The 26,995-nt window shown below is 40.2% G+C and overlaps 2 protein-coding genes across 9 annotated transcripts in view; one reads left to right on the top strand and one right to left on the bottom strand.

Annotated features, from left to right (window-relative positions):
• LOC139450384 (fibroblast growth factor 10-like) overlaps positions 1-26,995 on the bottom strand; it is a 92,687-nt gene that overhangs the window by 18,768 nt on the left and 46,924 nt on the right. The window contains exon 1 of one of the 2 annotated variants that reach the window (XM_071232074.1): positions 9,154-9,276. The exons of the other annotated variant lie outside the window; for it this stretch is intronic. The gene's annotated coding sequence lies outside the window, so the exon portion shown is untranslated. Of the gene's footprint in view, positions 1-9,153; positions 9,277-26,995 lie in introns of those variants that run through there. 2 annotated transcript variants of the gene reach the window in all.
• The window catches only part of LOC139450383 (calcium uptake protein 3, mitochondrial-like), a 110,027-nt gene that overhangs the window by 6,543 nt on the left and 76,489 nt on the right, over positions 1-26,995 (top strand). For all 7 annotated transcript variants that reach the window (XM_071232065.1, XM_071232066.1, XM_071232071.1 and 4 more), the window contains exon 3: positions 15,781-15,891. In XM_071232065.1, the coding sequence (XP_071088166.1) occupies positions 15,781-15,891 (111 nt within the window). The remainder of the gene's footprint in view (positions 1-15,780; positions 15,892-26,995) is intronic.

Here is a 26,995-nt window from a genome sequence, read left to right on the forward strand (position 1 = left end):
TTAGAAAACAAACACATTCATTAGCTGCTAGGACGACAATCCATGTTTCAGCTTTCTTTGTAATGGTCCGATTGATGGAGTCAGCCTCATTCCCCAGGCTTGGTTAGACATTCAAGTGCAGATTTCATGGTTGTGTTCAGACTGAACTTGAAGATTTCTAAAGGACAAGGGCATTTGGGCACTGTTCCAATAAGGCCTTAGACAAGCTCTGAATTTCAAAGTGGTAAAGCTAGAGACTGGAGGATTGAGGCTTGTTTGCTGCCAGAGCAGGGTAAGGATCAGAGGACTGAGATGTCTGGAAAAGTGGAACAGCAGTAAAAATAGCAGCCTTAGATGCAGGATAATTAATGCTTGCATGATCACATACGAAGATTAGTTATTTTGGGATGGTGACACAAATGTAAATGATGTTAAGATCTTTTGATTTTAACTGATATCTGTCTATTTTGGTACCAACATTTGATAACTTTGATGCATCATTCTGGATTAAGTGGTTCAAGGCTTGTTTAACCTCACATCCAAGAAGGAGGGGTTACAATTGATATTTGTGGGTGCAGAGTATTTTTTCAGCAGATACTATCAAGACTTAAAAGCTTAGGAAAAGATGGAATTGTTGACAACTGCCCATGAACATGTCCAGCAGTGTCTGTGATGATAACACTTTTGGACTTTAAAAGAAGCTTGACATTTTTCCAGATGGGTGAGAAAATGTGAGGTTTGACTGAATGTCAGGCCACACTGGGAGGATGATGATGCGTCCTGACATCATGATGAGCTCTACCAAGACAGAGGAGGTCTTACCCTGGGTTGGTCTAGCTACAGTGATGGTCTTCTATCATGGAGGTCGCTTGTCTGAATCCCACCAAAGGTCACAGCCACAGCAGGAACCCATTTGCCTCTTTCTCGCTTGCCAGCCACCATGGATGTAGATTTGGTGTGCTATCATAAAGGTAGCAAGCAAATGGTGTCGCTGCGTACACTGTAGCGGTTTGGTAGTGGGTTGAGTGTGCACTTGGCAGCAAGGTGAGGCCAAGCTATGGATGCTTGTTTTCTTTGTCTGGCCTTTCCAGCACCTCCAACCCAAGGTCAACTTGCGTAATGGTTACTGTTCATCAACCGACAGCTGGCGATTGACGACGCAGGTGCCAGGTGCTTGCTTTCTGCACCGCCAGCAGAACTTACGTACACGTGTGGCAGAGACCAAACAGTTCTTAGCAAGGAGAAACCAATAGTCTTCAAAGAAGCCACTTTGAATTCTGCAGCTGAATTTTATGTTACTCCCTTATGCCATTGTGGAAGCCCATATTGTGTTAACTTGAGACTGTTTGTATTTTTACATACCAGGGTCTTGACAAATCGTTGACATTACCAAGGTGGTCACAGCATGAATGACCTTATGAGCTATCCAAACTCGAGTCTCAGTGAGTGTTTTCTAAACAGTTTGAACTCTTGTGTTGGTATGCTTGAAAATGATACGTGAATGTTTATGTAAATATTGTGGCTCAACTAAGTCAGGAATGCAAGTTAATTTCATAATCTCAGTAATCTTGTTTGTACAGTTTGAACAGTATGATCCAATAGCTTGATCAGTAAGTGGATTATGACACTAGATTAAGCAAATGCCTTGCAGGTGGATTGTCCTGCTCGCTGAGCCTTCCAGTATGTTTCAACAGTGACACACATAACAAGCTCTTTGATCTGTGGACCAAGACCGTGGTCTAGTGGAAAGAGCATCTGCCCAGAGAGGGGAAGGTCGGGATAAATCCCAGTTTAGGCACACCGAAAGGCGTTAAAGGATGCTACTTGTTGTTACCCTGCCTTGTGTTTTGAATTAGGAAAATAAGACAAGAACTAATCGGCTTGGCGTCAGAAAACTGTGTTTGAATGGGGTATCCATGTGAAACTGTGGCATGGTATCTCAGTAGGCTGGCACTGTGATTCGGCATTGTTCTGGACTAGTTCCGAACTAGAACAAGCACACACACATGCGCGTGCATGCGTGCATGCGTGCATGCATGTCGCTGTGTAAGGGCAATGATCTTGAATGTGACGTTAAGCCTCATTTCACCTCACCCAGCCTCACCTTTGATCTGTGGTTGAAATGACCTACAAGATTAGGAAGCTGATATAGACGTATGACGTGACAACAAGACTACAGAGATGCAAGTCAATGCAGTGTTCCAAATCAAGGGGGATGCTGGGGTATTTGAATCTGGAAAGACTCCCTTAATCTCTAACATTCAATATTTGGGTTATGACAAACACCCCCTGAGTTTCATGTGATTCTATCATTGGCACATGTTAAAGGCATGTCCTGCACTAACTTCAGGAACTATTGTTTAAGAGGGAGTAGACTTTAGTGACATTTTTAGTTGAAGCCATTTGAGGTCAAAACCTCAAGAGTTGTTCAGAAATTGTATGTCTTTGAATCAAACTCAGGTCTTTCTCCTAATGTACAAACACCAAGTATTGGGTACTCAGCTTCCCTTGAAGAGGCTAGCCCTACTATAAAATGTGTGGACTAAACCTGAGTGAGTGAGTTGGGTTTAACGCCGCTTTTAACATTATTCCTGTTATATCACAGCGTGTCAGCTTAATGTGAGAGGAAAGCCCGAAGTGATGCAGGTCTAAGACGTTTACCACTTCGGTGAAACCTACGAGCACAGGCATGGTGCTGACAAACCTAGAAACATAATCGGGGCGAACCGAGATTCGAACCCACAATCATAGGTTTCTGGCGTGCCCAAGGGACACAACTTTGCACAGCGAATCATGGGGCCTTAGACGACTGGGCCACCCGTGCCCCCGACTAAACCTGACACTGTTAAACATTCAGTGCCTGCCTTCCCTTGAAGAGGCTAGCTCTACTACATGTATAAAAGGTGTGGACTAAACCTTGCCCTGTTAACCGTATGGTACAAAACAAATGGCAGACCAGAAAACAGGTGATGATTTCTTGCAATGAGAACTGTCAGTGATAGGAAATAATCATATATGTTTATGGCATCTAATAATATAAGCAGGCCTCATAACCCTTCTGCTACCTGTGAAAGTTGGTCGTAGGCACATCATTACTACTAATCTGTGAGCTAAACGCCCCATCATTGTGCAGTGATTAGACCCTGAGAAATAAGCTGTGTCAATATTGTCCAAGGCTTTCTCCCCGGCCTGAGAAGGGTTTGTTAAGCAGGTTCCAGTATTTGGGCTGATCACAGTCGACTGTACTGCTGCATGCTTGTTTTAGTGTCAGCCCATCACACACGTGTGAGAATAAACTTCTAATACCTTTGAACATTGGGACCGACTTTTCTCAATGAACATGCTGTAATGACCGCAGAAACCTTGAGGCAGTTTGCAACTGAGAACACTGGCTTTTTAACCATGGGAACTATGGTTGCCTGTTGTAGACTTTTGGTAAAATGTATGTAATTAATGAAGACAATACCTTATTTGTGTCATCAGGGAACCTTTACAAGGAAGGTGAAATTGAACCAGACAGTAAACATGATATATGTCATAACTCTGCCAATTAGAGAAAAAAAGTGTGAAGGGTTAAAATGGAAGAAAAATAAGTAAAGGTGTTTAGCAATATCATGACAGGAGACTCTAACCCTTGGCTTCACTCATTGTTCCCATGCTAGGATTGGAACCTATGGTGCCATTTGGGTGCCCTACGATCCCAAACATTAGAAGACAAGTGTCTGGAATAAAATCATTTTGGATTTTGTTTCAATCAGATGCAGGGCTCATTAAAGCATCTTCCCGAGGCTAGAGAGTCAACTGACTATAAAAGTCCAGTTTCCACCCGTTCCTTTTCTTTCCGAGTCAAGCCTATATATTTAGAACAGTTATATACATCTAAAACATTATTTCATTTTTTTTAAATCCTAAAATGTTCACTAATTTTGGGAAAAACCCAATAGAGTGATGAATAGATGAGTGAAAGAATATTGGTTACCCAATGAAAAATGTAATAACCCAATTAAAATAGAAAAAGAGAATATGTTTGCGATCTTGGATTGAAATGAAAATTGAAAACTTAATCAAAACAAGGAATTTTGAACACTGATATTCATGGTTTAATCATAAATGTTGATTACCGTTATTTTCAGGAATAACTTACTTCTGTGGTAACACAACTATCTGTTTTGATTGACATTAAAGTAAAATGGCATGAGATTTTAACATTTTGTTCCTTTTAATGATTGAGGGGATCTATTTAGATTCTAAGCAAGAAACCTATCAAGTTTTCAGGATTGAAACCATCTTCATCTCAGATACAGATGGTTGAGTAACAAGACTGTGTATATAATGTATATGTGTCACTCTCCAGGCCCCGCAAACAGGGTGGCCTCAATTGGTGATACCATCATTATGTCAGATCAAGGTGTTAATAGAGGCTATTGATTTATGTGCTGTCACTGTGACTTAACTCATAATCTCATCCCATTCATCACCTGTGGTGCCCCAGTGATCTTATAGCCACACAACCTGTGTGAGGCCCCAGTGATCTTATAGCCACAACAACCTGTGTAGGGCCCCAGTGATCTTCTTGCCACACAACCTGTGTGAGGACCCAGTGATCTTCTAGCCACACAACCTGTGTAGGGCTGCAGTGATCTTCTTGCAAAAAAGTCTGTGTAGGGCCCCAGTGATCTTCTAGCCAAACAACCTGTGTCGGGCTGCAGTGATCTTCTAGCCACACAACCTGTGTAGGGCCCCAGGGATCTTCTAGCCACAACAACCTGTATAGGGCCCCAGTGATCTTCTAGCCACAACAACCTGTGTAGGGCCCCAGTGATCTTCTTGCCACAACGACCTGTGGTGCCCAGTGATCTTCCAGCCACAACAACCTGTGTAGGGCTGCAGTGATCTTCTAGCCACAACAACCTGTATAGGGCCCCAGTGATCTTCTAGCCACAACAAGCTGTATAGGGCCCCAGTGATCTTCTTGCCACAACAACCTGTGTAGGGCCCCAGTGATCTTCTTGCCACAACAACCTGTGTAGGGCCCCAGTGATCCTCTAGCCACAACAACCTGTGTAGGGCCCCAGTGATCTTCTAGCCACAACAACCTGTGTAGGGCTGCAGTGATCTTCTAGCCACAACAACCTTGTGTAGGGCCACAGTGATCTTCTAGCCACAATAACCTGTGTAGGGCCACAGTGATCTTCTAGCCACAACAACCTGTGTAGGGCCCCAGTGATCTTCTAGCCACAACAACCTGTGTAGGGCTTCAGTGATCTTCTAGCCACAACAACCTTGTGTAGGGCCACAGTGATCTTCTAGCCACAACAACCTGTGTAGGGCTGCAGTGATCTTCTAGCCACAACAACCTGTGTAGGGCCACAGTGATCTTCTAGCCACAACAACCTGTGTAGGGCTGCAGTAATCTTCTAGCCACAACAACCTGTGTAGGGCTGCAGTGATCTTCTAGCCACAACAACCTGTATAGGGCTGCAGTGATCTTCTAGCCACAACAACCTGTGTAGGGCTGCAGTGATCTTCTTGCCACAACGACCTGTGGTTCCCCAGTGATCTTCTTGCCACAACAACCTGTGTAGGGCTGCAGTAATCTTCTAGCAACAACAACCTGTGCAGGGCTGCAGTGATCTTCTAGCCACAACAACCTGTGTAGGGCTGCAGTGATCTAGCCACAACAAGCTGTATAGGGACCCAGTGATCTTCTAGCCACAACAACCTGTGTAGGGCTGCAGTGATATTCTAGCCACAACAACCTGTATAGGGCCCCAGTGATCTTCTAGCCACAACAAGCTGTATAGGGCCCCAGTGATCTTCTAGCCACAACAACCTGTGTAGGGCTGCAGTGATCTAGCCACAACAACCTGTGTAGGGCTGCAGTGATCTAGCCACAACAACCTGTGTAGGGCCACAGTGATCTTCTAGCCACAACAACCTTGTGTAGGGCCCCAATGCTATTCTAGCCACATCAGTTGGTTGTTCTTTAGCTTCTTTTGAGTAGCATATATAAAGCAAACCCTTGTTAATCTGGACAGTACCCTCTCAGTGGACATGCCTGGATTACTGGAACTGTTTTTTTCAGTTCGAATTTGTAGCAAAATGGAAGCATTGAGAACTGCTTGAGAATTATAGCCCTCAAATGCTACTAGTCGATGAGGACTACCATCATTGGATTTTTACTTGTCTTCAGCACAATTTTGTTGTCTCAGGCTAGAGGACTAACATAAATTTCCAAGGCTGTACAGACATCCCTAACAAGTTCGTCAAAGAAGGGTGTCTCCAGATTAAGAAGGTTTCAAGGTTCCACAATCATGAACTTTCTCTGTGTCTGAGAGGTATCAGTGGTATCAGTGGTCAGTGGAAATCCATACAGAGGAGCCATATCTTATACTTCGCGTTACCTTGACCTCATTACAGTTGGTTGGTTTGTTGTTTTAACGCTGCATTCAGCAATATTCCAGCTATATGAAGGTGGTCTGTAAATAATCGAGTCTGGACCAGACAATCCAGTGATTGATACCATGAGCATCGATCCACGCAATTGGGATCGATGACATGCATCAACCAAGTCAGCGAGTCTGACCAACCGATCCCGTTAGTTGCCTCCTACGACAAGCATAGTCGCCTTTTACAACAAGCATGGGTTTCTGAAGACCTATTCTACCCGATATCTTCACAGGTCGCCTCATTACTGAAACCTATGTTAGTGCTAAGACTCAGAAGTTTGTGCTGATGAGCGCGGTATGGAAGAACAAAAGTTATAGTACTTTGGTTGTTGTTGTTGTTTGTTTAACGCTGCACTTAGCAATATTCCAGCTATATGACGACAGTCTCTAAATAATCGAGTCTGGACCAGACAATCCAGTGATTGAAACCCTGAGCATTGATCCACGTAATTGGGATACAAGTACAAGTACTTTGGTAGTTTCTTGAAACCAGGATCAATACCCACTTGTACAAAGTTATTGTTGTGCAATATGAAACACCCATATTTCACACATAGCCATGAAATATAGCTGAGGATGGTTTATGCAAACGTGCCGTTAATAGGTTTGTAATAGAAGGTTTAGCCGTGTCATGAAAATAGAGGTTTGAAGATGCCTATTACCATGAAATCGTTTCAGTGTTATTGCAGGCAATGCTAACAAAGTTGGAGCAACATTTGTAGTCCATTTCCTGTACATGGGGTCCTGCTGTCAAATTGGCCTACTGATGTCTTGGGTGTAGACTAAGCGTGGCATGAGAGGAGACTCGGCCAAATACCTACCCTCAACCATATGCTTCTCAGACTAATCAGCCAGAGACATACATTCTAATGAAGACAGCCCTCCTGTGCTATTGTTTACATTGGTGATAAAATGCTTGCAAACAAATGACTTTGTAGCACCCTGGAGCTTAGGGCCCCATAGGAAGCCACAGGGCAGACACTTTGGAATATTGTCATGTTGCTATGTAAATGCCATGCATTTGTATCGCAACAGATAATGCAGCTTAGAGAGCGGTTCCAGCTTATTTCTAAGGTCCTGCAGAGATCCACCTAGCGTGTGTTCAAACATCTAGACATCTGAATCCACAGCAAAATTGGGATTGCTGGAGGCTGACTGTAACCAGTGTTTTATAAGACACACATGAATTTCACCTGCTTTGTATTCCAGTGCCCCGTTCCTCAAAGTGATCTCAGACTTGGAATATAGTAGCCCTATACTTGAGCATAGTCTTGAAAGGGGATGGGCTCCATTCCAATGACACCCCAAGAAAGTTTGTTTCAAGTCTTTAAAAACATGCTTTGTTTCTCAGAAAACTCAAATTTCTATCAATCAATGATTGCCCTAATTACACAATGTCTAACTTTCACACAATTCAGACATTAGGTGACACACCTAGACCTAGACTTGAAATGGTTCTTCTTTAAGATTAACTCTCTGGACATGGTCCCTGCATTGTTAGTGGGGGTACCCCAGTTGAAAAAGTATTCAGTTGTCAGTAAAGAAATTCTGTTTTCCTCCCTTACGTGTGAACATTATGTGGAGCCCACTTCTGATGTCCCCTGCAGTGATATTACTGGAAAATTGTAAGAGTGGAGTAAAACTGTACTCACTCACTCAAGCACGGGCTGAACGGATACCCCTACACAGGATCTCACGTTTCTAGTTGAATAAAAAGTCAGCCGCCCCATGAACTGGGGGAATGAATGTGCTCTGTGATCATGTTCATGTATGTTTAAGCCCCTGTTATTCTGTGCTCATCTCATAATTTAACAAAACAGCAATAATATCAAGTGATAAAGAGTAAAATTGGCTTTGGCACTCTCTATACAAATTTATGCATTATTCCCCTAAGTCCTGTGTTTTTTTTATCACAAGAAGAGAGTCTGATGGGATTTATCCAGTCATCACTTTGTTTACTGGACAGGCCTCAAGCTGTGCAGGTCTAAGCTAATGGGAAATTCAGAATTTTCATGTTGCATTATTTTTCCATTTAGGATGATATCGGACTCATTCTGAAGTAAATAGTGCATTGATGGTTAGCAGATTGCCACTTGTTAACGCCTTTGTCCATTTCTTAGACATGATACAAGTGTTTTCTTTCAATTGTTGACTTGGCTATTAGAGACAATTTACAAGGGCATGAAGGCATGGAGGCATGGGTGGACAAGGTATTCAGTGTTTGAAATAGGAGATCTATGTGTCGGGGGTCTAGCCTTGGACATCTTTGGGGTCACCAAGAACCCTCACGAGAACGCCAAAACAAGCATGTGCCAGGGTCATCTCGATCTTATGCAGAAGCAGTGGTAACTTATGAAAATAAGTTTATTAATTGACCAGATATTAAGGCCCACACCCATGAGAAACATCAGGGGAATATTAGATTTGGTGTTGGCCGTTGGCCAGGAGACATGTGTGTCAATCCTACTGTACATACAGGGTTGAGACAGGCTTGAGATAGTGGGACTTACTCAGCTGTGACAGACAAGGTAATATTCTGATTATCAAACAAGCCATGGGATATTATGATCTCATGAGCAATTTTGAGCCTGAGAACTGAAGTTGAACACTTACCGAACTTGAGAAACTGGAGCTATTTGTTCATAGAAGGTTGAGAAATTCACTTAAGTTTTGTCCCGGAAAGACGTTGGCTATAAATAGCCCTTATGCAGATTGAACTACTTACGTGTTGTGTGATTGATACGGTCGTACCTCTCCAGATAGGTGTCACCCCAGTAGGTATATCCCTGTACACTACACAATAAGAGGGGGCTGAGTGGAACCCAGACCTACATACTGCTTAACTTGCGTCGGGACACGGGCCTACTATTCAAATGGCGAAGGAGATTCCGGACAGTGAGCAAATATCTTTGTTGGTCGACAGGCCTGGACTTGTTCACGAGATACCTTTATCAATGAGCTCCACCCACAAACTCAAAGTGTACACAGGCAGAAAATTAAACATGGTATTTGTTGTTGTTGTTGTTTTGGTCAATCAGTTAGTAGTAGTGAAGTGTCGGTGGTGAAAAAGGTGGAAACTGACTCATTCTGGAAACTCCCTCCCACCTCTCCATTCCATAGCCCACTCACATTAAACAGTCCACGAAGTCACACTGTGCTGGGAAATGTGTCAGAGATTTCTTTAAGATCGTGTCGTCTATTATCTATATGATGAAGTGCACACCTGAAGAAATTCAATTCTAGAAAATGTCATTAATTAGGCCAAGGAACCAAGTAACACATTCCCTCTTCCAAACTTACCCTTCTTTCTTTACCCCGACTGCAGTGTTGGTTTAAACCATGGCTAACCTGACCCTAACTTGGAACACATTTCGGAGTGTGATATGAGCAGCCAGATACAACTTATTAAAATACGAGATTGCGGGAACCTGCCTCATGTTTACCCATTATTATTTGTCATGTACATGAATTCATGAAGAAATCAGAAAATTAATAAGGCAAAGTAGTGTCGAACTATACTCCGTTATTTGACTGGAATACCTTTAAGTGATTGTAAACTATACATATATTTGACTGGAATACCTTTTAGTGATTGTGAACTATCCATATATTTGACTGGAATACCTTTTAGTGATTGTAAACTATACATATATTTGACTGGAATATTACTAAAGTTCAACTACACTCGATCTCACTCATTTAATGTATGAAATCACTGATTCTATGTCTTGTTCATACAGATATGAATCAGATATCTGTGAAGTATGCACTCTTAATGTCCATCATTAGTGGTACTGGGAATTATTTGTCATTGTTGTGTGTCATGTCAGTAGTGATTATCATATGAAAACTGTTTTCCAAGTGTAGGAGAGATTGGTTATATACAGAGCCTGCAGTTCCCTAAGGGGGATGGGTTATAGAGTTATCCCATTGCTGCCCTGCCTGGAATCATTACTCTGTTACCTTAGATTAGTGTCAGGTACAGTGAGTGGGAGGGAGGCTGTGTGTATCAGTAGACAGTAAATACCCCCTGCATCCAGCTTGTTTGTCTACTGTCATTGGATGACTGTTTTCAAACTTCAATTCCTGGGTATTTTCACATGAGCGAGGTACCACACAATGATTTACATTGTGTTTCTAGTAGAGAATCCAAAATAGAAACCTCATTTGCTGTTCTTCAGAGAGAACATTAATTACTTTTCACCAGGTACATTAAATCTGTTAGACAGATGACTGTAAGTCTAAATATTTCTCCATCAGGGAATTCTAGTCCCAGGAGTCAATTGATGGTGGCGTCACTGGGTAACCAGGAAATACTGAAGGGGCACACAGGCCTGCCTGTGATAAAAGCAGCTTAGCCATGAAGTAGATTGGTATAAATCATCATGCATGCATTCAGCCAACAGGGGGTTATTTGAGAAAATATGGTTGGTTGGTTTGTTGTGTAACGCCGCACTCAGCAATATTCCAGCTATATGACAGCGGTCTGTAAATAATCGAGTCTCGATCAGACAATCCAGTGATTGACATCATGAGCATCGATCCACACAATTGGGATCAATCACATGCATCAACCAAGTCAGCGAGCCTGACCCCCTGATCCTGTTAGTCATGTCTTGCGACAAGCATAGTCACCTTTAACGGCAAGCATGAAAAAATACAGAACACAAGATGATATCATATGTGTGTGCCCTCTGTTGAAGTGGCCATGTTTGGGTCATCTGTTGAAGGGGCCATGTTTGGGTCATCTGTTGAAGGAGCTATATTTGGGCCATCTGTTGAAGGGACTATGTTTGGGTCATCTGTTGAAGGAGCCAAGTTTGGGTCATCTATTGAAGTGGCCATGTTTGGACCATGTGTTGAAGGAGCCATATTTGGGTCAACTGTTGAAGGAGCCATGTTTGGGTCATCTGTTGAAGGGGCCATGTTTGGGTCATCTGTTGAAGGGGCCATGTTTGGGTCATCTGTTGAAGGGGCCATGTTTGGGTCAACTATTGAAGGGGGCCATGTTTGGGTCATCTGTTGAAGGGGCCATTTTTGGGTCAACTGTTGAAGGGGCCATGTTTGGGCCATCTGTTGAAGTGGCCATATTTGGGCCATCTGTTGAAGTGGCCATGTTTGGGTCAACTATTGAAGGGGCCATGTTTGGACCATCTGTAGAAGGAGCCAAGTTTGGGTCATCTATTGAAGTGGCCATGTTTAGGTCATCTGTTGAAGGAGCCATTTTGGGGTCATCTATTGAAGTGGCCATGTTTGGGTCAACTATTGAAGGGCGCCATGTTTGGACCATCTGTAGAAGGAGCCAGTTTGTCATAAGAGGCAACCAACGGGATCCGGTGGTCAGGCTTGCTGACTTAGCTGATGCATGTCATCATATACCAATTGTGAAAATCAATGCTCCTGATGTAAATCACTGGATTGTCTGTTCCAGGCTCAATTTTTTACAGTCCACCGTCATAAAGCTGGAATATTGCTGCTTGACTGATGACATGCTTTATGGACCAGTACTGCTGTATGACGTTTGGTGGCATGTGTAACCTTGAGGACCACTCAGGCGGGCAGATCTTGCTGTGCTGACTGAACTGTTTACATAGGCGTTTGTACAACTGCCTTCTCATGCAACTATCAGGGCCTTTAACTGACCTTCGAATTGAGATTAGCCACAAAAAAAGTAATTGCTTTGCAAGGTTGTCTCAAACCCATCGAGAGATGACAAACAAATGGACCGACTGAATAAGACTTGTGAATTTAGCTTTGTTGTGAAAAACAGGGCTCGGTTTCACAAAGTATCGCTACGATTGTCGAAAATTGTCATTGCTCATACAGTTTATAATTGACTGACAATTCTCAAACACTTTATTTATCCTTCGTCGTACAGTGACCCTAGAGCTATGATGGTAAGAGCATTACGACTGTCGAAACTGGTACAGGTAACATAGACATATTGTCATAGTCATTTTACTTAACACTGACTTAAGCACCACGATTGATGGGACAGGTATAGTGAGCAAAAACTTAAGACATTTGTTTTGTTTTTTACTTGCATAACTTTGTGGACTGGGCCCAGTAATGCTTGACAGACTGGTTTCTGATCTTTTCTAAGCCATTATTAGGGTAATCTCATTAGGATCTGTAATCCATTAATATTGATTTTGGGTTGAATTAGGATTAGGATTGATTCTTTCTTTGATCTCTTCTGAAGGTATATTTCAAATTTTAATGATGTTTTAGTTGTTATTTATCCAAATATTAGCAGGTCGGACATAGTAATTGCATGTTAGTGACATTTGAAAAAATGTATTGGTTTAGAGATTCTAAAGCAGTATTTTTGTTTTGTTTTTGCATGGGATTTGCTGTACTGCAAGGTAATAGGTTACAATTAGTTAAGCAATGGTTAAACAATGGGACTATCTTATAGTGCTTACGTGGCAACATATTCGGGTAACTTTTTCAACTTTTTGAAGAACTAACAACATGTCTGTTGTTTTTTATGTATTTTGCTGCTTTCTGACTTTAACAATAAAATCTTTCCACTGAGAAACACAGTTTGGACCTATGCTATATTATTGAAAATAAGTATTATGATCGTTTTAGGTTCAATAAGCTTGATAGCAATGTTAAACCCCATTTCACCTCGCCTCACCTTTCTTCGTCAGAATGTTGGCACGATATAAGTTAATAACGTGTGACTGATCCGAAATCCCCAACTTTATAAACAATACATTTTTAATTTGGAGACATTTCATTGCGCTGGTGGTAATGTTGTGATAACTTTTCCTTATAGGAGGCTTCAAAACTTATTTCATTGGCCCAGCAGTACAGCTGCTAAAGGTGTTTTTGTTGATACTCCACTCTGTACACACTCTGAACCATATCAGACATGTCTAGCCTCAACTCCATCTTGTAATCCCTCCCAAACATGGCCACAGCTAATGGGGCCCCTCTCTGTCTACTTTGTAGAACATTAATTGTGTGGTCAACCATGGTAAACTACAGCACAAGCTCACAGGTGATTGGTTTCAGTCTGACCAATTGACCAATCGATGGCCAGTCCTGGCTGAGGAGTTGTTGCATGCTCAATTACACTGATGACAGTTAACACCTATATGTATTTACGACTGGTTGCAGATCTATTGTGATAAGGTGACTTATGGCATTGCCGCTTACTGTTTCATTGCTACAAACAAGACATTTGTAAAACTTTCCATGCACCATTTTCAATATACAGGTGTCAGTGATTTAGTCGTGTTTTCATTGAACACCTATTATATTTTTGTTTTGTTAATAAAATCTCCATTATGTATGAAGCATATAATTGCCACTTGATGATATTATGGCACAAATAACAGTTAGGCATAATATATAGCACCTACTAGCGTTTTCAAAGTTTCCAAGATTCAATTAGGGTACACTCCAGATTTTTTTAATGGATTAATTGCACTTTTTATTTTTTATCTTTTGTGTGAGTACTTAGAAAGTATTTGCCAATTTAATGAACTGACTCTATAATAGGATATCAAACTGCTCTGAAGGGAAACCTATACGTTCAAGGATTTATCACAGATATACTATTTCAAGGACAAGGTGTTAAGTTCTTAGACAGAAACCTATTAAATCGCTAAAGAAAACAGGGCAGTTGATTCATTTTGAGGACATTAACTCCCAAGTCTGAGTTATTAATCTTCAAGTCTGGAGTTGTGAAAGACAAGAGAGACAATTATTGTTATTTTTTAATATCCCGACAATGAAATGATTTGCAGTTGCTTCAGGTAATGAAAAAGAGGTGTCACATCTAGCAGTGTATCTGTAACACCGTCAGCATAAACGTAAGGTCTTAAACAAAAACCTATCAACTCTCAAGAATTCAGTGCAGTTGTTTAATTTTGGGGACATAACTATCAAGTCTGAATTATTAATTTTCAAGTCTGGATTTGTGAAGGCCATGATAGACCATCATATTTATTTGTAAATATGTTAAATGCTTTAGCGAACCGTGAAAGGTTTTTCAGTTGCTTCCAGTAATGAAACAGATAGGTGTCACATCTAGCCGTGTATCAGTTACACTGTGAGCATAAACAGTGTCTCTGTAAGTGAGAGCGTTGAAAGGGAAAGATGAGAACAGTCTCCAAGTGTTTGGATTTATGTGTTAGAGTCTACTGCAGCACATAGCTGGATGCTGAATATGAAATGCCTGCCCCAGTTACCAGCCTAAAACATGTAACAGATTTGCCACAGAATTAACATACATTTATCAAAAGGTCTATTTCTGAACGTGTGGAAAAACGACATTCTTATCACAAGAAAACATATAAAAACCCAAGAGGCAAACCAAACAAAGCATCTCGCCTTTCAACAAGACTCTAAAACTCCACGCAGGGCCTTTCACAAACTAGGACCAGTGTGGGGAGATTTATGGGGGGAGATAACTCTATCTGATGAGGAAGAGTGATAAAAATTTAAGAAATGAGATAAGGTGTGACATGTCTCATCATATTAAGGAATAACATTAGTGTATGTCTTTCATGTTGGGAGCAGCACAACATGCTCTGTCCCCCATCGCTTGTTTATAGTCAATATGGAGGCTATTGCTACTCAATATTTACTAGTCCAAATTTTTGGTCTTGAGAATTTATTATCAAAGAGTTCTGAAGATAAATTATTTGAAGCCATAAATTATGATGACATTGTATGCCGACAATATTCATCAGGTCATCTCAGAAGAGACGAGGAGAAAATGGCATCATACTATTTCAAGTATTTGAAATGGAATAGTTTCTGTTGTAATGAATTGGTTTGGAAACTAGAAGAAATTAAGTCTTGATCCACTTATTACCGTAAGAATTCTTTAGATCTTGATATGAATAAGATATATGTACTAAGGCATATACCAGAGCAGTGTTAAAAAATGATGACAATGTTAGAAACCAACAGTTTTAGTCCATTAGTCTTTATAATGATAACATATAGCTATACCCTTAAAAAAGGCAAATGTCTAACAGTCCTTATGATATTTTAACTATTGGGCAGTTTGGCAAGGACTAGGATTAGTGCCAATTTTAACGCTGTATGAATGAAAGTCAAGTGGTCGTTGTCATAACCACTATATTAAGAGTTAAGGCTTTAGGGGGTCTCTGGAATCAGTTAGTAGACCTCACAGTTCCCCCGGACCTCCCTGAATTCCGATCTCTGTTCAGTATGTACATTTTGAACAAACTAAAGGATAAGGATATTCAACTTGGGTGTGTCAAAGAATTGCAAAATACCCCTATATTTTTTTCGGTTTGTCAGATAATTGAAATATTTCCTGGTGTTTGTTGGTGTGAATTATAATTTGATATATCCTCTATTTCAGCTCGTATCGGCCGTGTCAAATTGGCAGCTCAAGATGTGGAAGGCATGCTGCGTCAGACTCCCTCAAGATCCAGAGGTTCGAACAAACTGTTTCGCAACCTACATGACAAAGGTATGCACAAGATCAGAAATCTCAGACAATGTCTTAACATCTTAAAATGCCCAAACAATGCTAATTCTATGGTTATACGAACCCAGTGCAATTGGATGCAGCAGGGTATATAATCATTGAACTATCATGTGGCTGGAAGACAGAAGTATGCTCCAACACAGCACAATGACACCGGACAAGTTTGCACTGGTTTCGACTTGACATAACTGGGGTGTGATTAAGAAGGAATATTATATCATCACTGTAGACTTGATAGATGCAAGACGCGGGCTCCCTGACCCAGGGTCCTATCACCCAGCCACCCAAGGGATATGATTATAGGCCTTGCTCCAGAACACCTTACACTGACAATTATGACTTTACGACTGACTCACTCTAACTCTGTCTCTTCATCCGCGGTAATTCGTAAAATAACTATGTAACAATGAGTTTTCTTTAAGAGGATACATTCAGCGGGAAGGTGTGAGATTTCAGAAGGTCTGAAAGGCTGTAAGAGCCACCAGGTACATTGTCAGCGCTGTGACACACAGGAAGTTACGCTTGGGTGGTTTGCTTCAGGTTCGAGACGCCAAGACCACAGAACCAATGCAATGTTGTTCAGACTTTTAGACAAGGAAGGAGTGTTGTCAAGGAGCAAACTGTTACTAAGCAATTAAATAAATACAAGGAGCCTTTTGAGGCAAAATGTACTTGAGTTATCAAGATGGGTTAAGTGTTTAAATTGAAGATATATACTGATATAGCTTTAAATGGAACCGATAGTATGGGTACTGTTTCATTGAACAGGTGCACACACTGAATACTAGACAACTGTGTGAAAAGGTTACTTACTTTTGTTTGCCAATGTCCATATTTTGCAATATTTTTTTCAACAAAGCAGTCACTTTGTTAGCATATTAAATGGATTATCCGTCCATTGTGAATGAAATCTTTATGAAAATATGGACATTCATCTTCAAACAAAAGTTTGAAAATATGGAATCATACATATCCAACATCACTGTCTGGAATCTATTTTTATAATGATCATGCTGAGAACAATGAATCCATTGACCAAGTTTCTAAATCCTGCCTTTGACCCCGACCTGTCAGCAGCTGAATCTATCATCTAACATATTTGGGACATGCTTTCATGTAAGCATCTAGGTTGGTAATTTTCGTTTGACAGGTAGCATTTCAGAAGGAAATCTACTACTGTATAATAGTTTAATACCTGGCCACCGAATACACACTGTCACTGGCACAAATCTGTTAATTACAACTCTCAGGATCATGCATGAGACTCAGCTCCGTAACTGGGAAAATGAATTGAATGTGTTACCGTCTGATGAGCCCCTGGGTGCTGTGTGCTGTATGAAACCCTCTCTGCCAACTGACCTGGTCAGGGGTCTTAATCCACCCGAGTTAACACCCGGCTTTTGCTTCAGGGTGGGTTACAACTAGAAGCCCTAATTGGATTTCTACACTTGTTTGTGAAGGTGTTGGCTCAAGTAGAATTTGTATAAGAGCTTAAACCTGATTATTGGCCAAGCTGGATTTTCATTTGAAAATTTCATGATCGCATGAACCTATATATGAATATTTGATAAGGTAGATTAGACTTTTGTTGCTGAATTTGGGGAAAAAATATTTGTCATTCTGCAAATTCTCTTGATGACATCAGTGATTCAGGCACAGTCTGGGTTAACTGTCTACTGACATAAATAATGATTAAGAAACTCTTTTGAAGGGAAAATTCTTTAGAAGGACGGACTTCCTTAATATCAAGGCAGTGTTTGAAATTTTTATTCTGTGGTGCTTGAGCTCCTAGAATCTAGGGACACACAGTCTAACATTCAATGTCAGGGGTGTGACAGAGCCTCTGACTTTCACGCTAAGTTTCAAACACTGCAAAGTCATTATTTTGTGGTCGTTTGGGAGTTATAGTTTATGTTTTTTTAACAAGGTTCAAGTTTCTTACCCCTTAATCTTGAAGTATCCCTAATCTTGAAATTATACATCCTTGCGAGTAACACGATCTCCTGATCGGATGGAGCACTGATAATGGGATATGCTCTAAGCTCTGGATAATCCATTGCAGGGGTCACACCAGGGATTTTGTCCAATAAATTTGTGAGTGGCCCCCGATGACCAGAGTAGGTAAGGAGAAATGTTCTCATCGGATCCCATGTCTGCTACAACCACCACATCATCTGGGCAATCAACACACTGAAATAAGACTCCTCGTGGCTAGCTGGTCCATAATAAAATGTTATTCCCACTCTTCAAGGAGCAATAAACATCAGGCCTTGCTATCAACACGCTATTAACACCAAGACTTAAGACATACCCGTGGTGAAATTAACTCTTCCAGTACCAAGACTGATTTTACCATTGATGGTTTGAATGTCCTGAATAATAATGACGACTTCACACCTGATATTGACAACCACACACGTGAAATAAGTGACCGGACACCCTGTAGTTTTTGCTACAAAAGCCTGTTATTAGCTTACTTGTATGTTTTTTGGACAGACTGTGTGATAAATAAGTCGTGGGGACCATATGTTACCTGGATGATTTCATGCATAGTGAATAGTTACCATGGTTACTGGATTAGATGACTTTGGTAAAAGATATGTACACTGGGTTTATTTGAAGGCCTCTGTTTAACTTCTGAAATAGTTATGAAATAGAAAGAGAATTTTTTTTTTTTAAATCTGGCAGTCAGTCTATGCAGGTAGCTTTTGAATCTACAAGCCAAAATGCCTTTCATCTTTATTTTCAGTACAGTAGATATGGACAATCATTGGCTGAGCTTTCTCGATGGGAGACATTTTAATAGCATCTTGACTTGGAATAGATACTGACTGAAAATATTTTGGACTGTAATGTAATTGTTATAAAATTTTATAAAAATTATGAATTTTCAAAATCAATTGTATTATTAATATTTGACAGAAAGCAATATTCTCAGTACACAGTATCAGAAGAAAGCCATTGTCAGTTATTTAAACGGCTTAAGGCCTGTACGTATAACCAGTGTATTTTGTATGGTCATAATATAAGCCAATCATGACAGGAAAGACCACCTCAGGAAATCTTCCTGTTGCAACTGACAACATAGATCAATTTCGATTTGCCATGACTCGAATCCAACAATCCAGTCTGGTGATATGGATGTGTCGAGAACTAGCCTTTACTTGTTCATCCAGCTGTGTGGCCTTGCTACAAGTCTCTACTGAATTATAAGTCCATGGATGTATTCTTCCAAATAGGCAAGTCTAGATATGAGAACAGTACTGTCTTATATAGGGACTTGTTCTTATTATTTATATGATATATGAATTTAATCATAGGAATTATTTATGATTAATTAATCATTGTCTTAGAGACTTGTGCAAGTCTACCAACTGTAGCTGTAGCAGGAACTAGGTTACTGTTATAGATTGATAAGCAGATACCTCAGTAATGAGGTATTCTGTCAATAATAGATGACCACCTGGTGTCGGCTCATCAAACACGTCTGCTCACACCAGGAAGTGGTATGCCTGGAAGGTCGTCAAGCACTGCATACTATTAACAAGGAATATTTAGTTTTGTTACATATTCATACTGAAACAGGAACATTTCAGCAGGTGTTTGCAGTATCTGGACACTTAGCATGAGATCAATGTCTTGTACATAATTGAAAAAGACATGAAGTTTTGGATACACAGCCTTCTAAATTCACACTAGACTCCTAGCCTGAGATTACAATTATGAAGGACAAGTAACCATCCAGTGATGGTAGTCCTTATTGACTAGTTTGAATTGATTGATTGATTGATTGATTGATTGATTGATTGATTGATTGATTGATTGATTGATTGATTGATTGATTGATTGATTGATTGATTGATTGTCTGTTTGGCTGTTTGTTTGTTTGTTTGGTGTTTAACGCCGCACACAGCAATATTCCAGCTATATGACGGCGGTCTGTAAATAATCAAGTCTAGACCAGACAATCGAGTGACTGACGCCATGACCATCAATCCACGCAATTGGTATGCGATGACATGCATCAGTCGAGTCAGCGAGCCTGACCACCTCTAACGACAAGCATAGTCACCTTTTACGGCAAGCATGGGTTGCTGAAGACCTATTCTAACCCGGATCTTCACGGGTCTTATTGACTAGTAGTAATTTTGTACCTGTCCTCAATGCTTTGAGTTTGCTACAAAATGAAACTAACATCAAATGTAAACACTGTCAACATTTTTGTCTTGTTCAAGTAGGACTGGCAACAAACTGTGAAGACTAGCTACAAACCTAGTAATTAGGTTCACGCTAGTCCTCTGGACTAGTCTTAAGAAAAGCTAGTAAGCAAGGGAGAAGTTTATAATGTTAAAGGGGCGGTCGGGTAGCCTAGTGGTTAAAGCGTTCGCTCGTCACGCCGAGGACCCGGGTTCGATTCCCGACATGGGTACAATGTGTGAAGCCCATTTCTGGTGTCCCCTGCAGTGATATTGCTGGAATATTGCTAAAACTAGTAAAAGCGGCGTAAAACCATACTCACTCACTCACTATAATGTTAAATCTTTTAGAAAATGTTTTCTTTGTTAAAACAATTTCTACTTTCTTAAAAGTGAGTGAGTGAGTTTGATTTTACGCCGCTTTTAGCAATATTCCAGCAATATCATGGCAGGGGACACCAGAAATGGGCTTCACACATTGTAACCATGTCAGGAATCGCACCCAGGTTTTCGACATGATGAGCAAACACTTTAACCACTATGCTACCCGACCGCCCCACTTCCTTAAAGATTATGATCAACCCTGGATACAATGAACTTGGTTCGTTATGTCCTAAATCTGTCATTCATTATAGTATGTACAGTAAGGCTTACTCACGCAGGTGTTAATAGCTGATACTGCCCTATATCTGACTGTGTTATATGTTTGTTGTTTCCTGGACTCTGTTGGGGGGCCAGGTGGCCCAGTAGGCTGAAACAGCAGTCTATGTAGCATCGGGTACCTCTGATAGAAAGATCTGTCGTTAGGGGCTTGTGGTCCCGTTTCAGCCGACTGTGATCTCAGATCAGTGAGCACCATTTCATGAATCAGTGGCACTGAGCATAATGAATATGTACTTGGTTTACCAAAACATTGGTCTAAAATTCAGTGTAGGTGGTTGAAGAAAACATTTAACTTCCAGAATAGGGCTGCTCCTAATTATTGAGAAACTAACAGGTTTTAACCTGAAAAGATACTGAAAGATAATTGATTTGAGCTTTTTATTAGAATAAAGATTTATGTTTTATTGACCATTTCTTATGAACAGCTGTGATAAAATCTTGTGTGTTTTTTTCATTTCACCTAATTGTAAGAGTCGGCCAACAAAAAACTTGCCCTATGAACCCATTAATAGGGGGTAGTAGATGGTCACTGATCTGGTGCTAATTTTCAGTCAAGTTCTATTGTAATTAAGTATTTAACGTCAAATTTGACAATATGTCTCTGCAATTAGTAATCATCAACATCTTGATTCATATCAACCCTAAAATGTTAGTTTACAGACAAGTATTGGGTTTTGAAGGTCTTCAATCAATGTTGCTGAGACTGCCATTTGGCCAGAGTGTAGTCTCCCTTTAAGGCGATCAGTTTAGTTTGGGACTGGTAAAAATATAACCATATGACTAATACATCATGGATACATACATTTCACATGAACAAGTGGAGTGGATTCTAGATTCTGCATAAGCGTCCAAACTTTTGTTGCAGTTTCTCAATTTGAATTCATGTTGATCAGGAAGCATGTTATTTTCTATTAACAAATCTTAACAGAAGGTTTTCGGTAACAGAAAGAAACCTACCTGCCACTGAGGGTAGTCCAGCTCTATTGTTAAGGTCCTAAGACTTTATGTTCCTTAAGCAAAAGCTCTGTTAAGTTGTTAGAATAAGTCCAAGTTTCTACGGCACAAGATGCAACAGCAAGAAGGTTCTCAATTGCTTCTAATCACCATAAAGGCTCCCGCAGACTCCACCAAGCACAGAATAGTGATGATGATTAAAGATTAAATGCACACCATCAGGTTCCATGAAGCCAAGGCATCATTACTACAATGCTAACTGCCTAGACGTGTTTGAATGAAGGAAGGGTATTGTGTTAAGGGGCGTGGGTTCACCAGAAAGTAGCACCATAGTCTTTGTCTTTGGCCAGTGTCCAGATGCACCTGGCAACCAATCGGTGGGCAGATAGGACACTGACCAGTGGCTATTTGTAGCCGACAATTGTTTACCTTTGTTGGGGCATGTTGACCACAGCTCTTCCTTAATCAACACCAACTATTTGGGTTGTTGGTTGTTCATAAAACTCCGATTTCATGGCCATTTAGTCAAGGCTTTGAACTCCCTGGATCGGATTACATGGATTCTCATAAACTGATTAAAAATATATCGTTGCTCTTTTTAATTGAAATTTCTTTATCAAGCAAAATACGGGCTGTGCTAAGTGTCACACACTAACATCTTATCATTTTGAATTTATTGTGTTAAGATGCTCGATTCTTGAAAACATGTTGTTTTCCTGAGATTTGAAACCTCATTTGAAAGTTAACGCCGAAGATCTACCTAGTATCTGTGAAAGGAAGGAGTCCGTTGAAAGAGGTGTTGTGAGAATTGTGATTCTTGGTGCAGTTTTCTCTGTCTGCAGTGTCTCCTTTCTTCCTGTTTTGATGTTTTTGATATTAAATGGGTATTATTAGCCAAGTGTATTGTAAATATCATATGTTTCGAACAAAATTGCTTTAAATGCAAACCTTAGGCGAGTGTAATGCATACTTGTATTCCTAATATATGATACGGAAACATACGAGAGTAAAAATCTCTTTATCATAGAATGAAATTCTTAAATAGTTAATGTTTAAGACGTAATTTTGCTCAGTGAAGTAGATTTTTGAAGCTGCTTTTGAATTCCATCTCTTTTATTACATAGTGCCAAATGATTTGCAACCATGTTTGTCTACACAATCACCCACACAATGGAAAGCCCTTTTCCAAACTGTTAGTAGTTTATTGAACCCGTAAAGATCCAGGGTAGAATAGGTCTTCAGCAACCCATGGTTGTTGCTTCGATATCACTATCCATTTTATGTTAATTTTTATTTTTGTTATAGTTCCACTTACTTCTGTCAGAAAATGTCTCCCTTCTTCCTGTTTTAAAGTTTTTGAAATAAAAAATATTAATTACACTAGCTGTGCTAACCATGCTAACAGCAAGTTAAATTTTATATATATCTATATCTATATCTATATCAACAATTTATATATATTTATGCAGAGAATTCTTAAATATCTTTACTGAATGACCTAGACAGTATGTACACACACGTTGATGAATGGCGACATTCTGGAAATGACATTTTATGAATGATCATCGTCTTGGTGTTGACACCACATACAGTCACAACAAGATTTTTGACAAGGTCCCAGACACCCATATCAATTCAATTGTCATCATGGAATTTTTGTCCGTATTTCAAACAAAATTGATTGAATGTATGTATGTTTTTGACAATCAAGTTTAATTGTCTCGGTAGACCTTGAAGAAGGCATAATATATCATATTGTCTGGGTTCACGACAGATCAAATATTACTTCATTGATGAAAGACTTGAAAACATCCAGGTCAAAAGTTTTTATTTATGCCTATATTGTGGTAAAAAGATAGAAATTGAGTTTTGTAAATGGTTTGGGGGAAGAAAAGAATACGTCATATACCTAGCATAACAATATATGTGCAAGTCTTGAACTTGGGCCATTTGAATCCTGTTTTACCCTGATTGTGTTTCTAGGTTTGTCAACACCATATCCTTTCACAAAAGTAGTAGACCTGTATCACTTTGTACTTTCCTCCCTCATTAGACTGACAGTCCGTGATAACTGGAATACTGTTGAAAGCTGTGTCAAACCCCTCGCGCACTCACTCATACGCCTGGAATATCACTAGTTGTGGAGTTCACACACAAACCCACTAAGTTTATTTGCAATTCTTAATTCAATGAACCCCGTTTCTGTATTGCTCAAATATTGTCACTCACTCACTCACTCACCTTGAGCCCCTAGTAGGTAGCTTTAGTCCAGTAAAAAATAATTTTGTCCAGTAGGCTTAGCTGGTTTTAGTCAATGCATTCACATTAAAATTTCCCACAGAAAAAGGTGCCAAAAGACAAAATAAGGCTAGTACAATTTATTTTAGGGCACAGATTTATCAACTGCATAGTTGTCTGTTATATCTGGCTTGCTTCCATCTGAAATGTTTTAATTAAAATAAGCTTTAGACACCGTGACACATACTCAGTGCCCAATTTTAACAGAAACAAACATAAGGGAGTTAACAACTAATTACAAATGTAACATGTTCCTGGCAGTATTTTTGTGTGTTATATAGGCTGCATTCCATTGATGGAAAAAAATGAAATTCAAATTTTGTCTCCTTTTGAATGGCATAAAAAAAGGCTTGGCAAGAAAAAAATGGCTTTGCATGTGATTGTCAAGGCCTTTGCCAGTGGGAAGCTGGTCCTACAGTGAGACGCGAAACTGCTGGGATCATTGATAAGAATACACGCTACTACATTCTGTCAGTGGACATTGACAGAGGTCCAATATTGGCCAGTGTTTGTCCCCTCCTAACTAGCAAAAGTTGCAATAAATATCAAAACATTTTACCACCTTTGACCAATCTGTTACTTAATTTGAATATCTTTGAAAGACCACCAAAGTGTATTTGTAGTAATTTGTATGTTTAGCAACCCTGTGTGTGCCCGCCTTGCCCCAGCTGTTGACAACATTGGATTGAGTTTGATAATCACAACCAAGTTCTATATACAAGCCCCTCTTCCTGTATTTGTCATTGGGATCAAAGGGATGGTCATCCATGGCTTCCAGAAGGCTAGAACTACATTTTGGAGGAAGAGGTAGAGCCAATATTGATCGCTGAGAAACCTGCCTTGCATGCGCTATGTGTTTTAGTGGTTGACCAAATGTCTGACTTGTGCATATCAAATAATAATGCTGCATGAGGCTTGTAGTCTGTGGCTGCTACAGCTCATCACAATATCTCCCATTCCCATTTCCATCATGCCACATGGTTTGTTTGTTTGTTTGTTGTTTAACGCTGCACTCCGCAATATTCTAGCTATATGACGGCGGTCTGTAAATAATCGAGTCTGGACCAGACAATCCAGTGATTGACATCATGAGTATCGATCAACACATTTGGGATACGATGACATTAATCATCTAAGTCAGCAAACCTGACCACCCGATCCTGTTAGTTGCCTCTTACGACAAGCATAGTCGCCTTTTACGGCTAGTATGGGTTGCTGAAGTCCTATTCTACCTCATGCCATACTGTTTCAAGTGGAATAGGTAATGGGTGCTTTTCAAAGACTTGAGGTAATGGGTATCAGTTGAAAAAACATCACTCTGATACCTCATTATGATTCATTGATGCAGTGTTTGGAATTGGGTCTGGCCTCAAACAACAAGTTTAGGGAGCTATCATTTTCAGCATCAGGGATATGGCCATGATGACTAGAGCCCTTTGATTCTCATCCTGAACTTCAGCCACTGTTGATGGCATGATAATGGGTATTTTGTGCCATGATGTAGTTCACATGTCATCAGTGTTGATGAATTTTGCTACAACTGATGAATGTCATGCGATCACGATAAAGTTAAGACATTGCTGGAAATGAACAATGACGATGTGTTTGGCCTGACATAGGTAGTGTTAGGGAGTTGACAACTTACTTGTGATTGAGTGCTATCAACGCGTGTCCATTTTGCACCAAACCTCTCAACCTCTCCATGACCCGGCTCTAGCATCAGTGTTGCGTTCCGATGAGAATGGAGCCACACACATTTGTATAGGCCAAAGACGACTTACATCATAGTATTTGTTTCCCAAGTGCACTAATTGTCAGGAATGGTAATGTTTTCACAGAGTATGCTCTGTTGGTTATTGGTTTTCAGCGTCTCAATGTCGATTGGCCCTTCCGAAATCTAGAGCCTTGTGCTGGGATTACAAAATCAAATAGCTTTTAAAGCCGAGTTTGTACAACTGCGGCAAGTTGAGGGGTCCTGCTTTGCATCATGACTTCCCCACATAACACAAGTACCGAGGTATCTGACTTGCTAGTCCACAAAATTAGAGAGTCAACTTTCTAATCCCATCTTCGGTGCAAAGAATTTGAGAAAGTTGGACTTGGTGCATGGATTTAGCCGCCTTGCCTGTCTCAGTGGTTCTGATGGCATTTAACTCTTATTGCTTCGATCATCAAAGTCAAATCATTGCTAGTTGGGATCGTATTACATGTTGAGGTTGCTGATGAAATGATTCTGTCAGTTCACTTTGGCAGGTATTTCATGGTTTTTGGGCCAGAGGAGATTATGGTTGTAGTTTTTTTAGATAGGAAACGTCATGTGTGTTCTGAGTTTTCTCAATAGTTTTGGGTAAAAATGCAAAAGCTTGCTTTTCTTATAATAATGACTGTCTGTTTCCTGAAAATGTGAATATGCGTAGGGTTTGAATTTTGTTGTATAGTCCCAATGGCACAGCCATAATTGTAACGGCAGTGTTAAGATAAACTGCCTGAAGGACACACTAAGAAATCATTTCAACAAAAATAACTTGTGATGTTTTTTTTTATATGAAGCCTGTGATGAGAGTACTTCACAAGTAATCTGAACACACACATGGAAAATGAACATTAGGATTCACCAAATAAATGAAATGGGTAACACCTGCTAGTACAGCTCATAGTAAAAGTTTAAAGATGGATAGAAAAGGGTTTTTTTTAAAGCATGCTTATATTCCAAAAGGCACATCTTTTGAGTTACTTCTGGCAAACTTGAAAATAAGGTTACAGTTCTGTTACTGATTGTATAATTGTTTACACAACATTACTTTAATTGTCGGATTTACTAAGATATCCAAGACCGCCTTCGTGGTCTAGTGGTAGAGCGTCCGCCCGCAGAGCGGAAGGTCCGGGATTCGATCCCCACGTCATACCAAAAGAGGTTAAAAGATTGTTCTGGTTCCCTGTCTGGGACTTGGCATTAAGGGGCTAAAAACAGGACT

The sequence above is a fragment of the Haliotis cracherodii genome, unplaced genomic scaffold (genome assembly GCF_022045235.1).
Source record: "Haliotis cracherodii isolate W230 unplaced genomic scaffold, xgHalCrac1.p SCAF_8, whole genome shotgun sequence".
In the NCBI taxonomy this organism is placed as follows: domain Eukaryota; kingdom Metazoa; phylum Mollusca; class Gastropoda; order Lepetellida; family Haliotidae; genus Haliotis; species Haliotis cracherodii.